Source organism: Lynx canadensis, chromosome C1 (assembly GCF_007474595.2).
Source record: "Lynx canadensis isolate LIC74 chromosome C1, mLynCan4.pri.v2, whole genome shotgun sequence".
Classification (NCBI taxonomy): Eukaryota; Metazoa; Chordata; class Mammalia; order Carnivora; family Felidae; genus Lynx; species Lynx canadensis.
In genome coordinates, this window is record NC_044310.1 from 12,207,264 (window position 1) to 12,234,171 (window position 26,908).

The 26,908-nt window shown below is 58.2% G+C and overlaps 1 protein-coding gene across 2 annotated transcripts; it reads right to left on the reverse strand.

The window, feature by feature from the left end:
- Window positions 1–982: 982 nt before the first annotated feature.
- On the reverse strand, window positions 983–26,538 carry RCC2 (regulator of chromosome condensation 2). 2 transcript variants are annotated; one of them, XM_030324461.1, is made up of 13 exons: window positions 26,381–26,538; window positions 25,040–25,331; window positions 19,398–19,491; window positions 15,744–15,887; window positions 12,899–13,030; window positions 12,392–12,480; window positions 11,041–11,155; window positions 8,697–8,863; window positions 7,044–7,224; window positions 6,676–6,781; window positions 5,704–5,776; window positions 4,067–4,144; window positions 3,304–3,408 (listed from the first exon to the last, which is right to left on the reverse strand). In XM_030324461.1, the coding sequence occupies exons 2-13, from the start codon at window positions 25,322–25,324 to the stop codon at window positions 3,304–3,306; spliced, it is 1,569 nt and encodes a 522-aa protein (XP_030180321.1). In that variant the 5' UTR covers window positions 25,325–25,331; window positions 26,381–26,538. The 2 variants fall into 2 exon arrangements, with proteins under 2 accessions (XP_030180323.1, XP_030180321.1); XM_030324463.1 differs by lacking the exon at window positions 26,381–26,538 and having other exon boundaries at window positions 983–3,408; window positions 25,040–25,324.
- Window positions 26,539–26,908: the final 370 nt, after the last annotated feature.

Here is a 26,908-nt window from a genome sequence, read left to right on the forward strand (position 1 = left end):
ACAAGGCTGCCCTCTCCCTCCTCCCCGCCTCTTCTCCCCCATCCCTGTCTTTGCAGTGGGCCAGGGCCGGACGCAAACTATTGGGAGTTTTCTCAGACCAGCTCATCTACCTGCTTGAGCCGTGAGCGTCTCTTGGCTCGGGGAGGTCTGGCAGGGGGAGCTGTGGGGTGTGGGGAGGGATTGGGCCTTGTGGGCAGCTGGCTTCAGCGGGGATCGCTGGGGCCTGAGGGACAGGCTACAGCAGGAGCAGGCCTGGGGGACCTCTCATGACGCCTGAAGTGTCCGGGAGACAGAAAATGCCTACGCTGGCCTCCAAAGCCCCCTGGGTTGATGGCACAAAGAGGCTATTAAGCCTCAGAGGAGCGTTTACTTTACCAACCACTGCTGCTCCCACTCTGCCCCTCCTCGTGCTGAGGGGAAGCTCCCCTGGAAAGGGGGCAATGCCTGTATGTGTGTGCGTGTGTGTGTGCGTGTTGGGGGTGCTGCTCTCAGGACACAGGGGATCAGCCTGGGCACACCAGGAGGTGCCTGGGGCTTCTGCAGACCTGCCTGGCTCCTCAGTGCCCCCTGGTGGACACTTGGCTGCCAGCCAGGGGCCCACGTGGGGCCCGGAGGGGCACGTTTTCAACCAGGGCTTGTGGGACACTAGGGCTCAGGCTCCCACGGGTGGTGGGAAAGGAGAACACGTGTTTCTTGGTCTATGAAACCTACCACTGTTCCGGTGCTTTCCATGCCCGGTCTCTCCTCCCCAACGCTCGAGCGGGGCCGATACAAATGCCATTGTTGAGTCGGGCAAGTGCAGGGCGGACCCCTCCCTGAAGGGCACGGGTTTCCAGGGAGAGTGGGGAGCTCTGCTCCCCTTCGACCCCGACCTCCCCTGAAGCCCATCTTTCTCGTGCACGCCTCAGCCTTGGGGCTGCACCTGCAGGGAGCAGAGAAAAACGGAGCTGCTGTGTCCGAAAAAGAAGCACGAAAGCCAAAACAGAGTAAACAATGATGTCGTTTATTTAAAATGTTTACTCCAAGAAATATATATAAAAAAAAAATAAGACAATTACAGCACTAAACCAGGCACCTTCGACCAAATCACAACCTCTTCTCAGGTTCTCCCCCTTCGCCCTAAACCCCTTCTCCCAAAGGCTCCTTCCTGAGCTGGAAGACAGGTCAGATGCCCGAGGGGTTGGTGCAGAGTCCGTGCCCAGACCGGGCCCCTCTTTCTCTTGGGGTGCAGGACCACCCCCTTGCACTTGTCATGATTTTTTCCGCCAGTAGGAAGTTCATTTTAAAATTCTAAGCCCAAAGGAGTGATTGTGGCAGAGAATGGGGCCGTCTCCACTTGAAGGTATGTGTAGGCTGCTCTGTCCCTGGCCGGGGGCCCTAAACAGGCTGGTGGCAGGTTTCAGACTAGTCCCCTGGAAGATCGGAGCCCTGCCTTGCCAAGGGCAGCTCCTGCAAAGGGACCACACGACCCGACCCGGGGGGGGGGGGGGGGCAGGTATGCGGGTACCAGGGGCGAGGCGCCTAAGCCCCACTCCAGGAAGGAGACTGGTGTTTAGGAAAACGGACGGGTTCTACGCACGGAAGCGAGAGAGATGGTACTTTTGGGGTGATTTGGACAAATCAGGTCAGTGTGGCAAAAGCTCTAAGGGTGCAGAAGCTTCTCCCCTGGACTACGGACACGGGACGTCAGAGATGAGCGTGAAGTCAGACTAAGGAGGATGCAGGCTGGTCTCTTCGCGCGAGGCGGTGGGACCGGCCGGGACAGAGCCTGTCACACGCCCTGGAAAAGGCAGAGGCCGCCGTAAGGCGTGACGGGGGACGGGCAGGGGAAAAAAAGCAACGACGACTAGATCATTTTTGGCATTTTAACATCGAGACACCGACAAGTGGTAACAACGGCAAAGCAAAGAATAAAAAAAGACCAATATGTAACTTTCCCCATCCACCCAAGTCTCACACTGAAGTTCTACCCCCATCTCCCCCCAGAAGCACCACGGAACTAAAAAATCTATTTTAAAGCACCCAAACCAGTCCAGACCCTCTCGAAAACAAGAGCCCCAGCCAGAGCTGTCGCCTCTCCTGGGTCCAAGTGAGAGAGGAGGGGTTCCGGGAAAGGCACCTCGTAACTCACGCAGAGCAGCGCAACACCGGTGACGAGCTCGGGCAGAGGGCACTTGGCGGGAACGGGGGTGGCAGTCACAGATCTGCGCAGACACGCGGGGAAGGGGGACTTCTTCAGGAATCCCAACTATTTGGTACCACGGCCAAGCAATGCGACCAGAGAGCTGGGTTAGTGGAACAGGTGCCCGAGTCTCAGAAACGGGGCCCGTTCCGGCAGGATCCGGCAGGGGAGAAAGACAGAAGCACGAAGGTGGTAAAGGCTGGCACATAAAGGGCTGAGCCTTCCTTGCAAGGACTCCAGAATGCACTTTTCACTGCTGGCTGATCAATCTCTAATGGCGAGTGCTGGCGAGGCGGCCCCGGCTCGTCTAAGGAGCCTGGAAGCCGCCCTTGAACCAGATACGTTGTCCCCGCGTCTGCCCACCCACACCCCCCCTCCCACCCCCAAGTCCCCACTGGGTCCACAATCACCTGATTTTCATTTGGACTTCTTTTACAGCTAAAGTAGATAAAAATGGCTAAACACAGACCCCAAAGCCCCCTCCAGGGGGGAAACGGCAGATTCTACTAATGTCGCAGCCAAAAGGCGATGGGGCTTACAAGCAGCCAAGGACAGAAACAGAACGCCAGCCTCAGCCGGTCTACAAGAAGCAGGAATAGTGACCCGATGCTCCCGAAGCGGGCGGCCGTGATTCCGGATGGAGATCCGCCACCAGGACTGTCTATGCCCAGCTGCGGCCGCCGGTTCCCAGAAGGGACGTTTCTTTGAGTCCACGGGGACTCCTCTCAGGGAACACCCGCCCGGATCGCAACGCTAGTTACAGCTGGAAAGGGGTGTTCTGAGAAGTGGATTCAGGGGAGGAAGACAAACAAAAACAAAAACAAAACCCCTAGATTGCTCAAAGTTTCTGCCTCTTTTGTAGGAATGGTAAGTCAACTATGAGCAGATATTTTAATTCAACATGAAAAGGAAAAAAAAAAAAAAAAAACCACTTTGGAAAGCATACAGAAAAGGTAGTTGACGTTGAATCGCTTATAAAACGGAACCGCAGGGAGTCTAACAAAAATGCACCTTCGGTCAACTTTTGCTTTCTGAAAATTCCTTGTTCGACGTCCGTCCCAGCGCACGTGGAACCGACAGCTGCCGCGAGAGGTGTGGGGCTGCAGAAGGCTCCGGGACGATCAGAGGGTCCGGGGGTTGTACTCTGGCAGCTTCTTGATCTTCTCTTTCTCGGCCTCGCTTTCGTCTCGTGCTATCACCAGGGAGTGGGCGTAGCCCATGGCCACCTGGGGGAAGAGATCGGGGCTGGGGTGTAAGCGGAGCCCGCCGGCTCGTGGAGGGGGGAGCGGACGACAGGCCGTCCGTAAGCTGGGCCGGCCACCCTGGGCCACACAAAAGCCCTTTGCTGAAGAGCCCTGGCCAAAACCAAAGCCTTCCAGCCTGCCACCAGGCAGGGATTCAACGCGGTCAGCAGAGACTGGCGGGGACACGGGGATCCTGCTCCCGGGCCTCTCTGGACCACAATCCCGCCTTGTGTGAGGGCACCCGCCCCATCTGTGTATCGGCGGACAAGGGCGGGCAGGCCGGTGGACGGAACAGCAGGGGTCTTGCCCCGCCATCTGCCCTAAGGCCCGATGGGGCGCAGGCTCCGCCGAAGGTACAAAGCAGACGTGAGCGATGCCCTCGTCCCCAGAACAAGTCTGCCGGGGCTGGCCTGTGGCCAGAGTCATTCAGGGCGAGAACAGCCACTGAGCCTGGCTGGCACGCCCCCCTGCCTCCTACTGCTGGCCTCTAGCACAAAGCAGCAGAAAAGCCGCTCGAGGAGCCATCAGACAAGCCTCGGCCAGGCTAACGAGACCGGGAGCAGGAAAGTCGGGTGCCAGCTGGCGGCACTTTCTCCACGGGCGCCTTTCGCGTCCCCCTGGCCCGGGAGTGCGTGCTCACCTGCTCTGTGAAAATGCCGTCCAGCGTCTTCACCTCCTGAGCCGCGGTGGAGGACTTAGGCTTGTGGTCCCCGTAGCCCTGGCAAAGCGGACAGAGACACAGGACTGGGCTCGCTGCGGCACGGTCCACAAAGGGGACGACGGCGACCTTGCTGGGGACCCCGCACCAGAGCCCCGCCACGCGTGACACGAGGGGAGGACAGCTACCCGCAAGAGTGCTGCGCACAGGGGGCTGATTCCCCACTTGAGGACCCTGACAACCTCTGGGGGTTTATGCTATCGTGAGCACCTTCTGGGGGGTTGTCGCTGAGGAGACAGCACCGTCACGAGCACAGCAAGAGTCGGCTGCTGTGGCCCTCAGGCTATGAGGTCACAACAACACTGGCCGTCCCCACCCTCGCCCCGCAGACTGGAGACTGAATCACCCCCACTCGCCGCCAGACTCCAGGACACCAGAGACAGAAGGCTCTGCCTGAGGACCACGCAGAGGGCGTCACGCAGAGAGCGTGGACACGGGGGCCTTTAAGGGGCCTCCCTTCCCGGCGGCATCTCTGCCACCAGACTCCCTCTCACACCTTCCCGTACAGTGAAGGCTTGCCTCCGAGATGCCAGGCCACCTCCTCAACCCCGAGAAGCTGCCCCAAAGTCCCCCTCAGTCCCCTCTGGTGGCTGAATCGGTATACGGGTTCCATCTCTGACAGACCCTGGAGACATCTGTCCTGTTCTAAGAATGAGCCGTGAAACCTGGGCCAGGTTCAGTGTCCTGATTTCGAGGCTCCGCCCGGGGCTGACTCTGAGGGGCAGCTGCACATGGGCCCCCAGGGAGCCCCAGACCCAAAGTAGGTGCAGAACACCGAGGACCAGGCCACCGAGCCCCGGAGACGGCTTTAGGGACCAAGGAGCCCTGCCTTCCCTCCTCTCCCTCCCACCAGCGAGGCGGGAAGGGAAACAGACCGCCTTCCCCGCAGGAAATAACAAAGAGTCAGGCTGAGGATCAAATCGCAGCTAGAACGGGCAGACCGCCAGCCGAGCTCCACAGCCAAGCTGTTCCTGATGAAGAAATTAAAAGTTAAAGACTCATCAGGCACCAGAACCTAAGAATCAGACAGTTGGTTGGGGAAGGCCAAGTACGTGTGAGAAACCGAGGGCTATCAGTTCTCATCAGGCAGGCAACGGAGATTAAAAGCAGGCAACACAGACTTTGACTTTTTTAGGAAAAACGAGAGAAGAACGTCCCCAAATGACCTGCGAGGCTGGCCCCGTGGCTGCAGGAGAAAACCAGGAAGACAGGACGCCTGCTCACCACCGCCCGCGTGGGGCCCAACGACCCGCTGAGCCTGCTGACTTAAACCCTCTCGGAGGGAACGAGAGAAACCACCCCTCTCCCCCATCACCGGCATAGGCAACCACGGCTTGCAAAACCGAGGGGGAAATGGGACCCGAAACTTCCCTATTTCCAGATTTACGACGGGGATGTGAGAGACTGTCACAATTATCTGAGAGGCACCGAAGGGTCTCTGAAAGCCGAGGTGACCAAAGACTAGGGAGCGTCTCGGCCTTTCACGCAGATGCCCGTTTTCCTCTTGCGTGTTTGCGGGAGGCAGCCCCAGAGAGCCCAGACCGGATCCCCCCACTTACCAGCTCCCCGAAGGTCGGCGATGGGCCCCAGCTGATGGTGCTCTCGTCGGCGGCCACGATGATGCTGCTCTTCCTGCGAAAAGGCAGAGGATGTCGCCAGCGCGGCCGGCAGCCCCAGCCGCCACGACCCTCCCTGCAGGCTGCCCGCTCAACGGCAGGGTGTGGCTCGTGAGCGTCAGAGTCCAGTCCCCCCATTAAACACCGAGAGGTACTCATTTCCCGGCAACACGCGCCGGGCCAACGGGCTTCTAGGCCCTCCACAGCGTCCCGTGCGGGCCCCAGAGCAGAGCCCCGAGAGGGTGCCAGGAACCGGGGCCCCAGGCCTTCCCCCCACCCTCACCTCGGCCTGGTTCGAGGGCTGGGGTGGGGAAAACACACCGGGAAAAGAGGTCATCAGATCAGGGCAGAGAGCTGACTCTAAAGCGGGTAGAACGCCACAAAAACTGACGTGGGCGGGGCTAGACATCCGGGCAGATTAAAGCTATAGCCCCTGCCCCGAGAGACACGGCTCCCCTCCAACGACACGGCAGCTGATTAACATAATCGGACTCCTCACCGAGAAGCGCTGCCTCACTCAACGGCGTCTGAGGGGTCCTCAAAATAAACCGAAAAGCACGGGCTTAAAAGATGGTTTCTTCTCCGTGCGTCGGGGTAACCAAAATCCTACCACTATGTCCGGCTAAAATCCCATTAACCTGCACAGACGAGCGAAGCACACCAAGCCTCTGAGGAGTAAAACCCTACAAGGGAACTTTCTGTGGGTGCAGCAAGACAAAGCCTCTGTTCTAGGACCTACCAACCCCCGGAGCCTGAAACAGCCCCTCCCGCCCCGAACCCTGGTGCGTCTGATGCCCTGATTGGGGGACGGGGGGGCTCAAAGGAAGAGGCGCCCTCCCCACTGTGTCCTCCGGGCCCAGGAAGGGGACAGGAAGGGGACACACGTCCCGCTCACCAGGAGACACTGCCACGTACCCACAAGCCAGGCTCCGGATTCTCCAGCCGCACAGGTCCTGCACGGCCTTCGGGTACATGGTGGATTCACGGGACGTGTTGGTGGCCCCCCAGAAGAACAGACCGCCTGGGGAGAGGCACACATACCAAGAACTGAACTCCCCTCTCCAGCAACATCAGCAAGGCAAGAACATTGCACGCCGCTGGCAACAGAGGGGCGTTCTGGCCGGAAGAACGCGGGGGTTTCGGCCCGGGAACGTGCCAAGGACTACGGGGGCTGCCCACCCGCCATGCCACGGAAAGCCGTGACTTGGTTCCACACTCTCCTCCCGAGGCCCCGATGGGGGAACAGGGAAGGGGGGTTGGGGGGGGGGGGGAGAGTCACTCACCCACTTCGCTGACGGCAAAGGAGCAGGTGTAGCCGGCGTAGATCTGGGCCGCCCCGCGCCCGGGGAAGTCGAACAGCTTCACCAGGCGCGGCACCATCTCGTCCTTCTGTTCCGCGTGGCCCAGCCGGCCGTAGCCACCGAAGCCCCAGGAGAAGACGCGCTTCTGAGAGTCCAGGACCAGCTGCAGGCGGAGAGAAAACGCAGGCTTGGAGCGGGCCTCCTAACCACCCGAGGGGACGAGGGGGCCATCACTCCGTTCCAGAGAGCCTGTTGCCGCGGCTGGTGGTATAAAAGGCAGGATAATCTGAAGCTGCCCCCACGGTGGGGGCGGAGAGGGGCGGAGGCAACAGGGCATTTGCTCTTTTTCTCGTCCGTAATTATTACTACTTTAAGTCTCAAGTCCCCTTCACGCCTCATCAAAAGCAAAAGGGTGGGTGGGTCTCCAGAGAGCAGGCTTGTTTCCTTCCACGGTGGAGACAGAACCGCACAAAACTGAGAGGCAAGGCCTGCCTGCCTGCAGGGACTCTGGTTCGGACGCCCCGTTCGCAGGTGGTCTCCATCTGGTCACTGGTGCCGGGACCACATGGACTTAATTTCATTGAAACGACTTAAGGCTGAACTTCTTTCCTTCGCGGCACCTTCAACGTTCAAAACGGACAGCCCATCAAAACCATTTGACGGAAGAGGCCAACACGGGATCCACCTTTGCTTCCCCAGATGACACTGGGCAGAAGAGAACCACGGATTTCCGACTCCAGGGGACCGAAATCTCCCGGTCCACATCACTGAGCAGCAGACAAAGCATCCCAGAGGCCGTGCCCGAGGGTCACTCGCCAGTCAGCCGCACACAGCAGGAGACCAGCTTGGTCTCTGGACTCCCAGCCCAGTGCTCTCTCAACAGAGGAGAGAGCCAACTTTTGACTCGCAGGCATCCTTGGGCAAAACCACCGCGAGAAGGCAATACAGACAGAAAGACGCATATCCAAAAACTGTATCGCCGTCTATCCCAAGTGATCTGCAAGGACACAACCCTCACAGTTAAAAACCATTCAACACCCTCCATACGGGGGATCAGAAAAAGAAGTCTGTGAAGCTGTCGGACAAAGGCCAAAACCAGAAAGACACCATGAGTCCAACCAAAAAGTCTGTCCTTTACGTCTACAGAAGTTACGGAGAGACTATGAACAGAAGAGCTACACCCCGTGGCGTGGGGGGGGGGGGGGGGGGAGCCTGGGTGGCTCAGTCGGCTGGGCGTCTGAATCAATTTCGGCTCAGGTCGTGATCTCAGGGTTCGTTGACTTCGAGCCCCACTGTGCTGACAGTGCGGAGTCTGCTTGGGATTCTCTCTCTCTCTCTCTCTCTCTCTCTCTCTCCCCCTCACTCCCTCCCTCCCTCCCCGTCTCAGACCCTTCCCTGCTCATGCTCTCTCTCTCAAAACAAATTTAAAAAAGAGAAAAGAGAAAAAAGGAAAATCCACCCCAGAGCCACCTGAGTGGTACAAAGCCCGGGGAGAAGGGCGGGAGGTCTCGGACTCCCAGGGTGAAGGAAGTCCCAGCCGAAGCCAAGCGCTGGGACACCGCAGCACACACACAGCCTCCCCACGGAGGTGAGGCTCGGGGAGCAGAGGAAAAGCCAGAAACCCCCAAGTCTTACCGTGTGGTTAGCGCCACAGGCCACATCTCGTACAACCACGTTTGGGACTGGCAGAATCTGCCCATCTTTCGTCTTCTCGATGAAGATGGCCACCCGCCGGGGCACCAGCTCGCAGTCATACTCTATCCGCTGCGCCCTGGCGATGAACTTCCCGTCCGAGTTGTGTCCTGGGGCGACCAGAGCCAGGGGTCAAGCAGCAGTTGACGGCACCCCGCGCCAACCCGGCACTGGGGCCTCACCGGACAAGTCTGCCCACCAAGGTAATGCTTTTCCATCTGGGGCACAACCCACTCAGTATCATGAAATCGATTCTAAGGGGTTGAAACCAATTATTTTTTAAAAATGAATAGGACAGAGGGGCGCCTGGGTGGCTCAGTCGGTTAAGCATCCGATTTCAGCCCAGGTCATGATCTCCCAGTCCGTGGGTTCAAGCCACACATCAGGCTCTGTGCTGACAGCTCAGAGCCTGGAGCCTGTTTCGGATTCTGTGTCTCCCTCTCTCTCTGGCCCTCCCCCGTTCATGCTCTCTGTGTCAAAAATAAATGTTAAAAAAAAAAATGAAAAAAAAAAAGAGTAGGACAGAATAGGGAACACCCAAGGACACTGTCCACACAAGGACGTTGTTTTGTAAAAGTTCTTTGTTCGTGCTCTAACGTGAAAGGGCTGTAACACAGACCTTAATGTCAGCTGTGGTCAAAGTCAGAAGCTCCCGATTCGAAGGAATGGTCTACTGAGTATGGTCTGTGCCCCACTTGGCCCCGGGGTGGGTGGGGGGAGGGGGGACGGGGGGGACGGACAGAAAAAGTTCAACACACAACCTGAGACTTGAGGTTCAATGACTTACTAGTAACCTAGATCCAGCACTACGATGTTACAACGTAGTTAATGGCACGTTCTCGTCTTCGCCTTGCCTGACCCAGTAAACGCGTCATGAGGGGGGGTGGGGGGGGGGGGGAGCGGATGTGCCGGGATGCACTTCTCCAAGGTTACATTCGTATGTTCTAATTCTAAAAGGGATCTCTCTGGATTTGGACAAGGAGATTCAAAGCGGGCTTCAAAGAAAGCTGAGAGAGGTATAGCGGATTCCACAGATACACATAAAGCCAGTATCTCAAACTACTTTTGAAGAAGGATGTCCCAGGGAAAGGGGAGTCCGTACAAAGTGCTCCAAGAGCGGCCTGCCCACAGCAACTGCTCAGCGATCAGCCATTATCATGGTCACCGAGATCGTGTGGCTCTCCCTGAAGGAAAATCCACCTGCTTGCTTGCTTGCAGATCTGGGGCAGTCAGAGGCAGCAGGGGAGCAGACACATTTCCGGAAGCCGAACGGAACCACACTTCCGGTGTTTTGCCCGGGGTTGGGGATGGCACCGGGGCCCGTGGCCATGGAAACGGTTTCTCCAACAGCCTCTGGCAACTCCCTGGCAACCAACACTGAATGTGCGTAAGGGGCTGTTCTTTCTTATTCACTTCTGACTTGAGGTATATTTAGTTTCACAAAGTCACTGTTCCCTAAAGTCTAAGGCCAGCGAGATGCTCCTTGTTCTATTTATACCTTCTTCCATCTGCCTGCTTTTAATGACGTGGGGACCCAGCAACCCAGATCCGGGGGCCGCGGCGGATCCGGGGTGGCATGCAGCTAGGGAGCCAGCAGAGGGCGCCCACTCCTCACCTCCTACTCGCAAAGGGCTGGGGTGTGGGAAGGCGCCAGAAGGAAAAAAACACTTTGGTGTCAGATGGGAAAAGAAAATGGAGACCTTGTAAAATCAGGATCGAGAGACATTTTCCACTTACTGAGAACCGCTTTCTGAGTTCTCCCTTTCTACTCAATGAGATAGAAGTGAATGTGTTTCTGGAGGAGTACGTTCTGTTTAGGGACGAAAACAGGAGGGATCCCAGGCACTTTACACGGAATGGGGCTCATGTGTGTACCTGAAAGAATCGCCCAGACCAGGGTTTGCAGAGCAGACTTAATCTTGTGTAATTTTCTCACTTTCAATAAAGGCAAATCTTTAAAATATGAAACCGAATGAAGGCGCTTTTTTTTTTTTTTTTTACAACTCTGAAATCCTTTTACATATAAATGAATTCCCATTATCAGAAAAAAGAATCCTTTGTCAGACTGAGCCTGACTTACTCATTAAGGCCAAGCCACTGTGATGCTCCACAACCCTGAGTTAGGTAGGACATGCTGTCCCAGTAAATGGGAGATCCACTTAATGGATCAAGGCTATTATCTGCGATCAATTACCCACATTTCCAACATGTGTGTGCAGGCCCACACCGACTTCTGGCTCCAGATACGCAGTTAGATTACAGAGCTTTTAAAAAAATGTCTCCATACCCAGCTGGCCATATTCAGGGCACCCAAAGGAATAGAGGTTCCCTTTGCAGTCCATTATCATACTGAATTCAGCCCCACAGGCCATTTTGGTAATTGGCTGGCCGTTGTACATTATCTGAAAAGACAAGACAGGAGACTCTCAGACATTTTTTAAAAGACTGATAAAAAGCCTCCACCTCTCGTAGGTCAGTGTGAAACAATTACTAGATTACAAAGGAAATTTAATGGACTCAGCAATTCTGAAGGCGAAAGCTTAGGATGCAGGTTAAGAAACACCCTTGTGACCCCCACCTTCCCAGCAGAGTTGAATCCCAAGACAGGGTTGATGGTGCCCCGATCCCTGTATCCCTCCAGATGCCCAACACTGTGCCCAGTCAACGCACTCACTCCTCAGCCGGCCAGCACGGGCAGGAGGGTGAAAGCGACAGAAACTTACCCACACGTGACCCCCAGACCTCACCTACTCACTAGCAGCTCAGCCTCAACTTTCGAGAGGAACTTTCTCACACTTCCCTCACCCTCCGCAGAGATAATGGCCTGACTGGTCTCCACCGTGTGGAGGAGACATAAAATGGCTCAAAGACAGCCAATACGAAGACAGCCAAGGCCCGAGGAACTTAGCGTGGGCTCGGGAAACACATCTAAGACAGTACTTGGAAACTGTGTTACTGCACTCATCAGTCAGGGAGAGCCCTCGCCAAGAAGCGTGAGCCCTGGGCCCTGCCCGTCGGTCCTGGCTTCCTTTAGAAACTGTTCCTCCTCGGAGCGGGTGGCAGATGAAACGGAGACGTTCCACAAATCGTTCAAACCACAGGTTAAGTTTGCCCACGGTCTCTTTTTAAGAGACGAGCGATCTGAGTCCCTGCCTTCATCATTAAACCAGACACTCACTAGCACTTGGCTGTTTTATGTTCATAGTCACGTTTTAGGTGCGATTCCTCCCTCCCCAACTTAACCCTCCGTTCCTGAGGAAGAAAAGACGGACTCCGGTCTGTGTTCTAGTCACCTGGCAGGGGACTTCACACAAGGTCAAAACTCAACAAGTCTTTGCAGATACTGACAAATCCCATCCCTAGAACATCTCTCACCTTCTTTGGAATAGTACAGGCTGAAGAACAAGGCCTCTGTAACAAATTCTCTCCGTGAGAGAGAAAAATCGTTCTCGGTGTGTGTTTCAACCGTGAGCATATAGTAAATCTGCTTTAAAGCCTGTAACGTGTGCATTCCACTCAAAGACTCTAGGCTCGGTTTCTACGAGACATCAGTTACACTGCAGGGAGAGGTATTTGGTCCCACCCCAGAAATTTCTGCACAACAGCAAAGAGAAAGGCCGCAAGACCGGAGCGGGTACCTGTGCCGGGCTTGGAACAGCATCTGTCTGGTTGCCGAGGCCTAGCTGCCCCATCTTATTCTCTCCAAATGCAAACACGGAGCCTGTTTCTGGAAGGAGAGAACAGTATCACAAAAGGGACAAAGAACACTGAAGGTTTTGAACTGGATTTGGAATCAAGGGCTCCAAAACAATAAAAAGAGCTCCTTTGCCAGGAAGAACGCACAACTGAGACGGTGTCCTGAGCGGGTGGAGCGGACGAGCTCGGAGCAAAACCCCTGCACAGCCGGGGATGAGAGTGCAGAGGCACACAGGGCACGGCCCCGGCCTCCGCCTCCCGGACGGGCTTCCTACACCGGCAGGCAGGCAGGCAGCTGAGGCTGCCAGCGGCTTCAAGAGGCCCACCCCTGGGGCACTCTGGGCGCTTTTCTGATCCCGACCGAGAGCCACAGAGGCAGCTCTGTCCCCGTGCCCAAGGTGGATCCTGTGGCCTCGTGCCAAATGTAGAAGGAACCCGCCGCTCCTTACCCGTCAACGCCAGGGTGTGGTTCCGCCCACATGCCGCAGACACAATCACTTCGTGGCTGAGACCCTCAATGAGTTTGGGGGCCTCAACCCTCTTGGTGTCACCGTGGCCCAGCTGCCCCTTCTCGTTTCGACCTGCAGATCAAGAGCGAGACGCAGAGGGAAGAGAGGGTGGCCAGAGCAGCGTCACGGAAGGGGCAGGCACGTGTGGGTCCCCCAGAAGGTGCCCTCCACTCAGTGGCGGAAATCGAAGCGGAGGAAAGGTCCGGGTCCGGCTCCTCCGTCAACGGCCAGCCTTTCGAGACCCGCTCGGATGGGGTCGGGTGACCAGGGGAAGAGCCACGGTGCCTTCCCCAGGGACCTCTCCTCGGGCCGCTGCCATCTACTTCACCTTCTCTGACCCCCTTTTCTGTGACGGCAGCTGCCCCCGCCCCCCCAAGCACTTTCTGAGGCTCTGCTGCTCGGTTCGCCCTGGGCGTCCAACACAAGCAGATGAGCTCACGGAAACTCAGTCCTCGCTCCACCTGCCAGACAACAATTCCCTCGTCCCCTGCTCTCCGAGATGGATTTTAAGAGGAACCATTTTCGACACCTGCCTCACAAGAGTTTAATTACCTCAGTGCCCTGGGCATCTTCCATGGGCCATTTGGAGCATTTCTGCCCGTAGTTTCTTTCCTTTTATCTGCCCTGGAAATGAGGGCCACCGAACAGCGCCAAGCCCACCTCCTACGGACCGCCCTCCACAGGGCCCTTAGCCGCGGAGCCGCGGGAACTCGGTTTCGGACAAAGGACAGGACTGTGCGGACCACAAGCCCCTCCTGCCAACGGGGCTGCCTCTGCCTCTGGAGCCCCGCAGGCTATGAACCAGCGGGGAGGCAGGGCCGAGGGGGCCGGACCCTGCCAGAACCTTCCACGAGACACCAGCCCCTGGCAAGGCTCTTCGGCTCCAAAGCTCTTCGGCTCCGGCCCCTACACCTGCCCTCGTTTCCAACAGGGGCTACGACAGCTTCCAAATCAAACAACTCTGCGGGCCCCTCACGGGTCGTCCCCCTGGCCAAGAGAGCCATACGGTGGGAGCCACATATCGGGGAGATTTTACGGGGCCAGAGTCAGGGCACTGGGAGGGAGGAGCAGTTCACACCCTCCCTGACGATGACCGTGACCTCTGTCACAGGAAACACGGAGAGCAGAGCCACGAAGGTGAGGCCCAAGCCTCCTAAGGGCCTGAGAAGGAAGTTAATGGCCGGCTATGAGAAACTCCACCCTCAAACCCGCACAGATCCCAGCACCCCCACCCCCCCCCCCCAGCAGGAGCGGCAGAACCCCGCTTCTACCGGGAGCGGTCCAAGTTCACCGGGAAGGGCACTCTACCTAGCACGGGTGCTGGGTGCGGCTTCTCGGCCACCCGAGACGCTTGGGGGGCTGACAGGCGTGGACCCCTCGAGCGCGACGGGCTGAGCCCTGATGCTTACAGACACCGGACAACGCCCCGTGCCTTTGGCTGTGGCTGACTGCGGAACCGGGTGCCCCCCCCCCCGCCCCCACCCTCGGCGGCAACCAAGTCCGCTCACCAGGACACGGGTCTTTGCTCTGGGGCCAAGTTAAGTGGCCAGCCTCCAGCATCATGCCCTGCCCGCAGGGTCAGCACAGGCGACAGTTTTAGAAGCACCACGTAAGTGAAATTCGGTGAAGAGATCAGAAATCCGCTATTTCAAGTTCGGAACTCTGACAGACTGCTGTGTTTCGGTGTCAGAACACCAGGCAGGAAGGGTCCTCGGGGGGGGGGGGGGGGGGGGGGAGGACACGCCGCTGTGCCAGTCGGAGAAAATGAAAACCTCGGCCGTGTCAGCACGGCATCCAGAGACTAAAGTTTAAATTTGGGCCAGACACCCTTGTTAGCTGGTTTTTTTTTTTTTTTTCCCCAACAGAATCACAAAATTAGCAGAGTGCAGCGAAGACAACAGATGTTAATATATTTGGACTTTGGTACAGCAGCTCATGAAATTGCAAAAAATCGTTCAAACAGACCGAAATAAAAAAGGAGTCATATGGACTAAAAGCTAGCCAAAGGACCAGAAACAAAGGGTGGGGACCACTGCCAACACACCCAGCTGGAAGAAGACTCCAGGAACTACCACAGGGCGTGGGGCTAAACTGAGCCTTAGTCAGTACCTGGATCAACAATCTGGAAGAGGAAAGGGGCGGCAGCGCGTGGAAGCCTTCCCGAGGGGACACCGGAGGACGGCAAGGACACCACCGCCGAGGGGCGCACACGAGGGGGTCCAGCAGCCGGAAATCGGCCCGGCTGAGAGAAAGCGCTCTCAGCTGTCGGGAAATCCAGTAAGAATCAGGCACCGAGCAACCCAGCCTGTGGGCCTGTGATCCCCGGAATCAGAGGCACAGGACTGCAGGGACACAGTGGCCGATGCCGTGACGCGGCCCATGGCATTTCAAGTGGCAAGAACACAGGTCTTACGTCAACACTGAGCCACAAAGCAAGGGGGGGGAGGGGGGGGCTGTCTGCCCAGGGGACGACGTGCCTAAAATAGGAATTCAATTCTAGGTGCCTCAACATCAGAAAGATCCAGATTCAGCCAGAACGTTCAGGAAAAGGTTGCTTAGGGAAGAGGATTCAGAGAATTAGGTGGCCGTGTACAAGCGCATGACAGGGCAGTGGAGGAAGGGGCTGCACTGGCGGGAAACAGGAGGGACCGGCTGGAAATCAGACGGAGCAAATGCGGCTGCAAGAAGGCCACCCTTCCAGGCAGACCAGACGGAGGGGGAGGAAGTCAGCCCCGTGGGGGGCCGCCTCCATGAGCCACCCCGACCCGCCCCCGCCCGGACTTACCCCAGCTCCACAGCGTCCCTTCCGTGGTGATGAGGAGACTATGGGCAGCACACGAACCCGACACCACAGTCCGCACCCGGACCCCCGACAGGCAGCCGTATCTATGGGGCCCCCACAAATTCTGACCGAGATTGCGGTAGGCAGCTGCAAAGGGAGGAAGGCAAATCAGACGCCCGCGGGGACTGGCTGGCGGAAAGCACCCCGAGACACGTCGCCAGCCACCGAGGGCTCGGTCTCCCGGGACACAGAACCCTGGGGGCGCGGCATCCCCCCGGCGCCGGGAGGCCGCTCAAGGAGAAAGTTTGCAACTCCAACCGGCGCCAGAACTGGTGCTGCTCCGCCTGCGTCTGGGCCCCCAAACCACAGGGACCTCAGACCCTCGCGCACCGGCTACCGAGCACGTCCACGTGCAGCTGGCCAGAAAGGCCCGGTGCTCTCCCTCCTGTTGGGAGCCCAACCCAGGAAAGCTGGCGGTGGACCCCCGGTCTCCTCCCCCCTATGCCCAACGTCACCCTCCCTCGTCTGCTCTCCACCTCGGCCTCCCCCCCTGCAGCCAGAGGCTCCTTTTGGGGTCTGAGTGTCCGCATCCTCCCCAGAACAACCTGCCCTCCTCGCACACCTACCAGGCTCTGTGCAGGGGGAACGGCTGACACCCCTCCCCCTACGCGGCTTCCTGCCTCAGGGGTCCCACCGCAGCGGCCAGGTCACGGCCCCCTGCCTTTGCCGTGTACTCCCTCCCACAGAATGCCCTTCCCTGTCCCCTGCTTGTTCTTTATTATTTTTTTTTATTTAAAATAAAAAATTTTTTTCGGGGCGCCTGGGTGGCGCAGTCGGTTAAGCGTCCGACTTCAGCCAGGTCACGATCTCGCGGTCCGTGAGTTCGAGCCCCGCGTCGGGCTCTGGGCTGATGGCTCAGAGCCTGGAGCCTGTTTCCGATTCTGTGTCTCCCTCTCTCTCTGCCCCTCCCCCGTTCATGCTCTGTCTCTCTCTGTCCCAAAAAAAATAAATAAAAAAACGTTGAAAAAAAAATTAAAAAAAAAAAATAAAATAAAAAATTTTTTTAATGCTTATTTATTTTTGAGAGAGACAGAGTGTGAGTGGGGGAGGGGCAGAGAGAGGGAGACACAGAATCTGAAGCGGGCTCCAAGCTGCCAGCACAGAGCCCGATGCGGGGCTCGAACTCACAAATCACGAGATCATGACTTGAGCCAAAGTCGGACGTTCACCAACTGAGCCACCCAGGCGCCCTCCCCGCCCCACTTGTTCTTTAAAACCTCGTATCAAGCACCCTCTCCTCTGGGAAGCCCTCCCTGACCACATCCCCCTACAGTTTGTGGTTCCCCGAGAACCGTGAGGCTGATCGCAGCACTCAGCCTCCTGAACTCACGTGCCTTCCACGGTCCTAGCAACCTGAGGGCCTCACCAGTGCCTGGCACCCAGGGAGCACCCAGGAACACTGGAGGGTGTGTGGGCAGGAGAAAACAGCTGCCTCCTTCAAAACCCTCTCTTTTCCCTTTTGACAGACAGGGTGTGGCCAATTTTGTGCTTAGTATTTTTAATTTGGGGTTCTCAAGGACAGAGACATGAACACGTTTCTAGGCCCGTGGGGGCCATTATGAAATGCTAGCCGCTGCCACGTCAACCGTCACACTCCTCTCGATGTCCGAGCTGATTAGGAGGCTGATCGGTTATCAGGCACCAGAGGAAAAGCATCTGCGAACCTATGCTGCCCGTGCCCCACCAGCAGAGGGCGCCAAGCATATCCTCATGAGTTGCAAAGGCCGCCCAGGCAAAGGGACTCTGAAGTCCCTCCCCCACCAGGCAGCGGGCCCTGGGGTCATAAAGGCACACAGCAAAGTCCCTGAGCTTCTCCGCCTTGAGACACTCCTGCTACTCAAAGGGGGAAGAAAACCCAACAATTCCCTGCGACAGAGCAGACCGAAAATGACAGCCTTCGCGGGTTATGTTCAAGTCTGTCTATCGTGAAGGCAAAATGAATTGGGGGCACGACTGACGTGTGTCACCTCTGGGAACAAGACACAGCGCGCGGGGACACCGCGGAGGTGAGCGGTGCAGCAGCTGCCCCGGTGTCGCTGAGTGGACCTGCCTCACAGGCGGCCAGATGGCTCGGGTTCGCCAAAGCATCTTCCCTACGGCAGCTGTGGGGCAACCCGTGCCCAAGACGCCGGGGGCCCAGCCTCCGGGGAAGCCTGGGAGGGCGATCCAAGCCACAGTCAGTGCCCCGCGGCAGTCCCGGCTCTTCGGCCAGGCTGGCGGTCAGGAGAGGGAGCACAAGTCGCTGTGTCAATCTGTAAATGAAGTGGGCGTCGTGCCGATCCAACGGGATCTGGGGCAGCCTGCACACGGGGGTTGGCAAGCTCGCCTTCCGAGGAGGCCAGGAGACACAGAAGGGAGGCCCTCCTTCCTCCGGCTTTTGCACCAGTGGTAAAACAAACCCCCTGCCCTTGCATTTAGTGCCCCGGCAAGGTCACGGAGGGCCAAGAGGTATTTTAAGATACTTACAAAGGTCTGACACTGGTCAATCTAATTACATAAAACTCCATTTAAAGGGAGACCGACCAGGGAAGCAAAAGCCGGAAAGGGAAAAGACACAAAGGCACGCCTAAAAACAGGCCCAGAGTGCCTTGAACCAGGCCGTGAAAGTGGATCTCCAACCACAGGCTGGTTTCCCTACCTTCTCTGCCTCACAGGGGTGCGGGGAGTCGAGCCGGGCCCGGCAATCCCGCCCCACACGACAGCCCAAGCTCTGCTCTCCTCCGGCGGCTACTTCCCCTCCCTGGGCCTGATGTGGAACCGTGAGCGGGCCACCGGCCGGAAGAGCACTGCGAAGGGACGTGGCCCACTGGCAGGGCTGCAGAGGCATCAGCTACCCCTCAGGAGGGGCTTCCTGGCCCCCCAGCCGCGGGGTGGAAGCGGGCCCTGCCCGTCGGGAACCCCTGACGTTTTCACGGAATAAGACGACCTTCTCTGCCCGTCCTGAGGCACCAGGGAGTGTCAGTGTGCAAATATTTGTTCACTGGGCGATGCTGGGAAGCACTTTGGGAATCTTTCCAAATGAAATCAAGAAGCCATAAAATGTGGCGATGTGCCAGCTTCACGACGGGCCAGTAGCTGCCTGAGGAAAGATACCAACTCACTAAAAGCCACTGGGGACCAAAAGCTGCTTTCTTGGGACTCCTCTGCTCCCTCCACTCCACACACTGTCACTTGCTCTGTCCGACCAGTTCCTGCAATAATTTGACGGCTAACAAAGAACTGAACTCAGTTCTGTAACATCTAAGGAGTCTGACATGCGGTACGTGACAAATGTCTTGGATGTCTGACCAGCCTCTCTGTTTTCATGAAAATAACTGACGCGAGAAGGAGAATGGAAAGAAGGGGTCGATGTTATTGGTGGCTATTTATAATCTTCCCGTTTAATCCTAAATGCAATCGGGTTTGTTAGCACAGAATTGCGAAGCGGGAGACCAGGGTTCTCTGGGAGCCCCCAGGGGGGTTCTGTGGCCTCGGGCAGGTTGCTTGGCCTCTCTGATCGCTTCTGTACATGAAGAGGAGACCCACCTGGCGGACGCCCGCCAGAATCACCCAGAATCACAGAATCACGCGCGAGAACTCGGAAACCACGCCTCCTACCTTGTTGCTTAGGCACTTCTTTTCGACCAATCAAGTCCCAGTTGGTTGCCCCAAAAATCAAAAGCTGCCCTTTGCACTTAGACCCTTCGAGTTTCTACAGAGACAGGGAGAGAGAAAAAGTATTAGCTTGCAACGTGGCTTCTAGCTTTCTAAGTCTGTCCAACGACAGCCAGAAACAAAAGAAAAAAATAGGAATTCGTTATTCGCATGCCCCCCCCCCGCCGCCCCCCACCCCCGCAGCTCGCACAGCGAACGGAGGCTTGAGGTGGTCACTGCCTCATCAGTGTGCATAACCCCAAACCTGCCCACGGCAGCTCGTTCCTTATGCCCAGGCTCACTGTTACCCTTTGATTTCTCTTGAGAACGATCTTTCGCAAAAAAACATAAAAAAAACATTAAAAAAAAAAAAACAACCAAATGGCATTCCCCTCCACCCTGCCAACTGCCTATATGGGTATTCGCGGGAGGCCTACGGTGGCACACAGGGAGAATTACAACGGATGACCTTGGGGCTAGGTCTGCTTTGCCCACGGCCAACACGGTGTTGTTGCACGTGACTCCAAGCCTTGGGAGCCCCGAGTCACCGGTGATGTCGGACCCTCCCTCCGGGTGCTGCCCCGCGGTGCCAGGCGCCTTTCTGTGGGGAAATCATCAGAGCACCGTGTGACATGGGAGAACCTGGCTTCGATGGGGCTGGGTTTGTCCCCACTGCTGGCCTGGGAGCCTGGGGAGCGGCAGCGAGTGGGACAGGGAGGGTTCCAGACCCTGGTACTCCGGTCCAGACCCTCAGCTGCCCAACACAGAGCGTGTGCGGCCCTTGGGCCGTCGATGGGAATACGCACTGCTTTAAAAGGCCACTATCCAGTTTGGGGTGGCCCTCGTTAGAATATCCTCAGCAGTCTGCTGCACGTTTTCAAACAGCAGTCAGGTAAAGACTCACTTCTGAACCACGCGCCGGTCGGTTCCTTACGGGCCGGGGAAGGGGACGTCCCTCTCATCCCCTACCGCACCAAGCCCAGAACACTGAAGAGAACAGTTTCTTCCTATTTACAGAGCTGTTCTTGGAAGGCCTGATGAAAAAAAGCCACCCGGTTCCAGTCATCATAACGTCTAGGCGGTGGTGGCCCTGGCGGGACATTTGGCCACACGATGCATGCGTTTTTAAGAGGAACGCACCTTTGCGGGGACTCAGCGTGACCCAAACCCGAGTGTTCTCGGACACGCCACAGAACAGACCCCGCCATGCTCACCCACGTTTATGGGGCTGGAGAAAGCCAGTCCGCCTACAGGACATGTCCTGCGGGCAGAGAGAGCAGCACGCGCAGGGGAGCCAAACAGCCATGAATGGAGAAGGGCTTCACCAGGCTTAAATTATTTAGAGAACGACCTTAATCGCAGGGCAGTCCCACCCCACGGCACCCACAGACTCGGATTACTTGAACGGGAGCCTAGTTTCCCTTGGTTATCTCCCCTTCTTTGTTTAGCTGGCGGGCCTGGCTGGAACATTCTACAACAGCAGAGGATGAGCAGCAGCCAGGCTCCCCAAGGAAGGGGAGGTCCTGGGTCTCTGCCCAGGTCACCGGCCAGCTCCCCACCACTTCTCAGGTGTGCGTGGAGAGGGGAACAGAGACCAAGGAGGGCACTAAAGCTCGGTGGGACGAGCTGCTGGGCCAGGCGGGCAGAGGAGCCCCGGGGGGGGGGGGGGGAGGCAATGTGACCATCAACCCGTGGCATCGAGAGGCATTTGCTAGAGCAATAGCTCGCAGGTGGCCCCTGCGGACCTCTGCCACTCCATCAGATGGCCGGACCTTCTGCCCTGGCCCGGGGAAGGGACGGGTTTCCTCTGTGACCCGCACCTGCCAGCAACTGCACGGATGAGCAGGTGCCCATGGATTCTGACTCACCGAGCCAGCTACGTGCTCACACAAAACTCCCACCCTTCCCGATATGGGGTGTGTGCAAAGCCTCGGTCAGTGGAGTCTACTCCAGTCTCTGTGGTCTGATTCCTACAGAGAGACTGTCATCTTACTCAGGTTTTTACATCACGGGCCTTACGTCCTCACACGTGAGGTCAAAGTAACAGACTTGATTTCACTGCTATTATCCACACAGTTGTTTGCCATCCGTCGCCGACTTTGTCCATAATTTAATTCTCCCCTTTACCTTCTATGAAATAAAAAATTAAAATGACAACTCCTAACGCCCTTTAGATCACAGCCCATGTCCCTCCTGGTCACAGACCTGAGCCAGGCCATCAGGTAGGAAAGACCCCAAAGCCTGCTGGCTCCCAGCCAGAGGACCCCCCATGGCTGTCAGGGCTGCGAGCCGGAGGCTAGGTGACCCTGCAAGGTATGATCCAACCTTCCCTGATGGGCCAAGAGATTGCTTTTGCGTCTAAAGGCCGGGTGGCTATGAAGCCGGTCAAACAGTCTCCCCAACAGGATGAGTGAATTTCACTTCACCTTGCTGCCTCCCGTAAGCTGGGCCGAGATGAATGGCCATGGCAGCAAAACGCACAGAGTTTCTCCGATCAACAAAATGGGGTTTCCGGTTCAAAGCGATTTTTGAATTACTGCCCAAGTGCAAGGAGCATGTTCATGAGGCTGAGAGTCAACCTTTTCACATACATCCTTCTAAAAAAGCGCTACCCTTGGCAGAGAGAAGATGGTTCAGAGAAATGGCAGCAATGACAAATTTCCTAACGGGCTATCAACTGAAACAGACTTCAAGCTCGCTTTTCAGTCGTATTTATCAGGCCCTTTCAGACGGAGCAGACCTATCTCAGGGTCTACAAAACCTTAGCAAACCAACACTGAAGGAACTACAAAGACCCGGACGGCTTGGGACACTCACTTGTCTTCCAGGATTCTGCCAAGGCTGTTTGAGTCACCTATGGGCTTATGGAGCTCACAAGCCATCGACCCTAGACCATCATAAAACGCTCACCTCACAGCACTGCACATAAACCCCGAAGAGAGCATTTCCTGACACTGAAATCCTATGAGATGTTTTACAAAAACACAACACCTTTACTTACTCACGGCAACCTTGCCCCTCGACCACACAAGCATCTGGGTTCACCTTTCAGGAGTCCAACTTATGCAGCTTACGGTTCCAGACCACTCCTGGCAGCCGCTCTCACACACACCTCCTTCAGGAAGCCCTCAACAGCGGTTGAAAACCTTCTCTGAAACAAGCTAGGGGCTGCTGGCAGCCTGGGGCGGGACAGCTTAGCAGAAGGCGACCTTATGCTTCCCCTGGAACCCAGGAACCTGGGGCCAAGCAGGAGACCCACCAGGGCCTGGCCTGGACTCCGGACCCAACCCAAAAGATGCTAACAAGAACTTAAACCTCGGCGTACTCACTTTCCATGAGGCATCTGAACCCTCAGTATCCTAGATGCGCTGAGCCTAGGAGGGTGCGGACTGGCCCAAAGGAAACTGCTCTAATGCTTAACAGGCCCCTTGTTTTTTAAGGGGATGGGGGAAGGTACGCGTAGATCTGTACAGAAGAACCAAGAATTTGAAAGATCCTAGAGATGTAAATACAAAGCAAATGCAAGCTGCGGGGGACTGCCCGGTCTGTCTACCCCCAAGGATCAAAGGAGTCGCTCAATGAGACTGAGAAAGTGCCGTTCCCACCAGACAAGCCAGCCACGCACAGTGCTGGTGGAGAGTCATGTGTGCCTTGCACACACTCTGCCTGGAACTACACTCTTTTTCTGTTTGTTTAATGTTTATTGATTTTTGAGAAAAAGAGAGACAGAGAGGGAGACACAGAATACGAAGCAGGCTCCAGGCTCCGAGCTGTCAGCCCAGCCGGAGCCCCACACGGGGCTCAAACTCATGAACTGAGAGATCACAACCTGAGGGGAAGTCAGACCCTTGACCGACTGAGCCAGGTCCTCTGAGGACTGAGCCTCTGGGACCACACTCTTGGGTGAACCTTGGTGTTGGGGTCAGAATCTCTTCCTTCAGGACCAGAAAGCTCACGCTCAGTCAGGCGGAGTGGAGCCCTGCAGCTGAAGGAACTCACGCACAGAGAACGCAGCAGAGGCAGAGCTCAGCTGGCCTTTTTGTTCAGTCTCTTCCTAATACACCAGGACTGGAGCGGCCAATGGCTACAGTCCCACACAGAGAATGAGATCTGTCAAGGGAAAGCCGTTCCTGCGCCCCAGTTTCTCAATGCTGTGGCTAGTTCCTGGCACCGTCCCGGTCCCGGTCCCGGTCCCGGTCCCAGACGCCAGGTGAGACATTCCACTGACATGGGCTCTCCCCTACCATCTGATGGGCTGACCCTTTCAACGAGAGGGCAGTCATAAAACATTTTCACGGGACCCCTTTGCACAGGGGTTAAGGATGCCATCAGAAAACACCTGAGCCCATGTGGAAATCCACCTCCGTGTGATGCTGGGAGAGGCTCTTTGAAACTCTGCGCCCCAGTTTCCTCATCAGTTAAGTGGATGAAGAAATGCATCATTTTTAGCCGTTTAAACACTGAGCGCCTTTGGGGGAAAGCACTCCGGTACTGTTAACCCTTACACGCCCTTTGGGGACATCGAAAGGCCTCTCCAGAGCGTCTACACCCTAAGCGGAAGTTCTGACTCTTTGGAGGTTATCCGAAATCCGGTGTCAGCTCTGATACTCTCCCAAACACACGTCCCACAAGAAGCCTGTGGGTTTCGAGGATCGCAGGCCCCGGGCTGAGATCTCCGGCTCCGCAGGGTCTTGCAGGCGCAGGAGTTGAGTTGGTCACGACCTCAACTAAGATCTTACAGGCCCCACGCTAACCAGCGAATTCAGCCCCGCTCAGGGCACTGGAGATGCTTCTTCCCGGGGTAAGGGGGAGCGCCACCCGGAGCCCCCGCGCCCTCGGACTGCAAGCGGCGAACAAAGCCCAAACACCTCTCAGCCCCGGGGGCTTCCCGACCCCAACGGCGGGGGTTGGGGGGGGCTCTCCCGAGCATGCGCCCTCGCACCCCGCCCCGGCGCCGACCGCCCCCGCCTCCCCGGCGGCGCGAGACGGCGCAGGGCCGCATGAGGCATGCGCGGCGGCCGCCAGGCCCCGCCCCCCCGGAGCGCCGGAGCCGAGGCGGCGGGAACCTCAAAGCCCCGGCGCAAACCGCCGCTCCCCGCAGCGCCCCGGCGGCCCCCTCCCGCGGCGGCGCCCCGGCCGAGCGGCAGCCGCGGTGGGGGGAGAGGGGGCTGGGAGCGGCGAGGGCCCGCGGCGTCGCGGGCCGCACCCGGCGCGCGCGCGCGTCCCCTCCTCCGGCCCGAGACAACTTGCAAAAGTCTCCCTTCCCGGGGCGGGAGGGGGAGGGGAGGCGGAGGGAGTCGGCTCGCGCGGCGCCGGGGGCGGGGCCATGACCCCCTCGCGCGGGCGGGCGGGCGGGCGCGGGCTCCGGCCGCCCCTCCCCCGGCGGGGGCCCGGGGGCGCGCGCCCCAACGGCCAACTGCCGCGCGGGCGGGGGCGGCGGGGTCGGCTAGGCCGCGGCCCGCGCCCGCCCCCGGCCCGCGCCCTTTTGTTGTGCGGCGGCGGCGGCGGCGATGATTCAGCCCGCGGCCTGCGCCGGCCCCGCCGCCCCCGGCCAGGACGCGCAGTGACGCGCCGCGGCCCCCCGGACCCCCCGGCCCCACACTCACGACGCGCTCCTTGGTGTGCTCGGGCTCGGTGATGATCACGGCCGCGCCGCCCGCCTTGGCCGCCGCCGGCCGCGCCGCGCGCTTGCCCCCGCCGGGGGCCCCGTCGAGCTCCAGGCCGTCCTCGTCGCCGCTGCTGCCGCCGCCGCTGCTGCTGCTGCAGCGCTCGGGCCGCTCGCGCTTCCTGCCGGCCGGGCCGCCGCGCTTCCTGGGCCCGGCGCGGGCCGTGCCGTTGCCCGAGCTCGGCTCCTCCCAGGCCGCCGCCGCCGCCGCCTTCTTCCTGGGCATGGTCGCGCTGGAGGAGACACGGGGCAGCGGCGCACAATGGACGGGTTATAAACTGCGCGGGGGGAGGGGAGCGCAGCCGAGCCACCGGCCTCCACTTCCTCCCCTGCCCTCCCCAAAGTGGCGGCCGCGGGGTGGGCGGAGAGGGGGCGAGCCGGGAGGAAATCGCGCCCCTCCCGGGCCCCGGCGCGCCTCCTCCGGGGAATCCCGCACGGGAGCCCAGGTCTCCGACTGCAATCCGCGTAGGGAAAGGAAAAAAATGGAGACCCCCCCCGCCCCGGCCCATCCTCAAGTTAGGTTTGCCTACAACGCATCACAATTGCAGCCTGGTCCCCGAAAAAGTAAAGGGAAAGAAAAAGCAGCCTCCGATCCTCTACGTTCTAATTAGAGAAGGCTCCGGGATACTTCAAAGATCCTCCTTTGAAAGCGCTCCCCCCCCTCCCTGGCCGCCCCACCTGCTGCTTTTGTCTCCGCGCCCCCCTCCCCAAGCCCACTCAATTAAATGCAATTCTCTCTGCCGTCCCCCTCCCCCGCCCGAGCCCCCAATTCCGCGCCAGCCCGGGGGTTCCGACCTCTGGCTCTAATTAGCCTAATCCCTCGGGGTGGGCTGCCCCCGGCGAGAGGGGGGCGAATAAAGCCGGCCCCAGCCCCAAACACCTGCTCGCACAGACACGAAAAATAAAAACTTTAATGGTGCTCAACTCTCCCGGCCCCTCCCCGGCCGTGCGGCCCAGCCGGTCCCTCCGATCCCGGCTGCAAAGTGCCCCGCTCCGCCGCTACTTTCCCCCAGCGTCCCTGCGCTTTCGCCCTGTCTGCTTTTTTTTTTTTTTTTTTTATTGATTTTGAACAATGGGATCTCTGTCTGTCTCCGATTAAACCACGTGGATCCGCCTTCCTTCCCCTTTTTATTCATTCAATCCCCCAACCCCCCTTCTCAGGTTTTTTTTTTTTTTTTTTACCTTTTCTCCTTTAAAAAAAAAGAGGGGGGGGGAGGGAGGGGGGAAAACTTTCCCAGATCCCGCAAACTGAACGTTGTCGATTTTGATTTTCAGTCCCTACCTGGTTGGAGTGATGAGAAACCGGAGAGAAAACGGAAGAGGAGCAACTAAAAGACGTACCGGAGGGCTTTTTTTTCCCCCCCGGCCCAGATCAGGGCTCCAGCCCACTCACCAGATACACTTAAAATGTAAATACGAGCTTCCAGAACAAATGCTACAACACAAAACAGAAACACATGTGCTGCCGGGCGGCAAGCGAGCGCGCGACCGAGCGGGCGGCGCGGGGCCCGGGGCGCGCGCGCCCCCTGCCGGCCGGCGGACCCCGCGGCGGCCCGGTTCCGCCCCCGCCCGCGCCCGCGCCCGCGCCCGGGGGACTGCCGGCCCACCCGAGCCTGCGCCGGGCGCCACGCGGCCACCCTTCACCCGCTCGGGTCCTGCGCCTTCCGCAGGCCGCGCCGCGGGCCCCGGGCCCTCTCCGCGGCGCGTCCTCTGCGCGCCAGAGGTTTCCTTGGGGTTTAGGAACATGTTGGATTGTTTTTCCCCGAGCACGTCTAGACGGGTCACCTGAGGACACTCGCTGGAAAATAGT

What these genes read in the sequence shown, in the direction of transcription:
- RCC2 (XM_030324463.1), bottom strand. Translation starts at nt 25,324, where the DNA reads ATGCCCAGGAAGAAGGCGGCGGCGGCGGCGGCCTGGGAGGAGCCGAGC. An exon ending in CTTTGCCGTCAGCGAAGTGG is followed by an intron (nt 6,782 to 7,043) that starts GTGAGTGACTCT and finishes GCCTCTCCCCAG; the next exon opens with GCGGTCTGTTCTTCTGGGGG. An exon ending in ATCCGGAGCCTGGCTTGTGG is followed by an intron (nt 5,777 to 6,675) that starts GTACGTGGCAGT and finishes GCCTTTTCGCAG; the next exon opens with GAAGAGCAGCATCATCGTGG.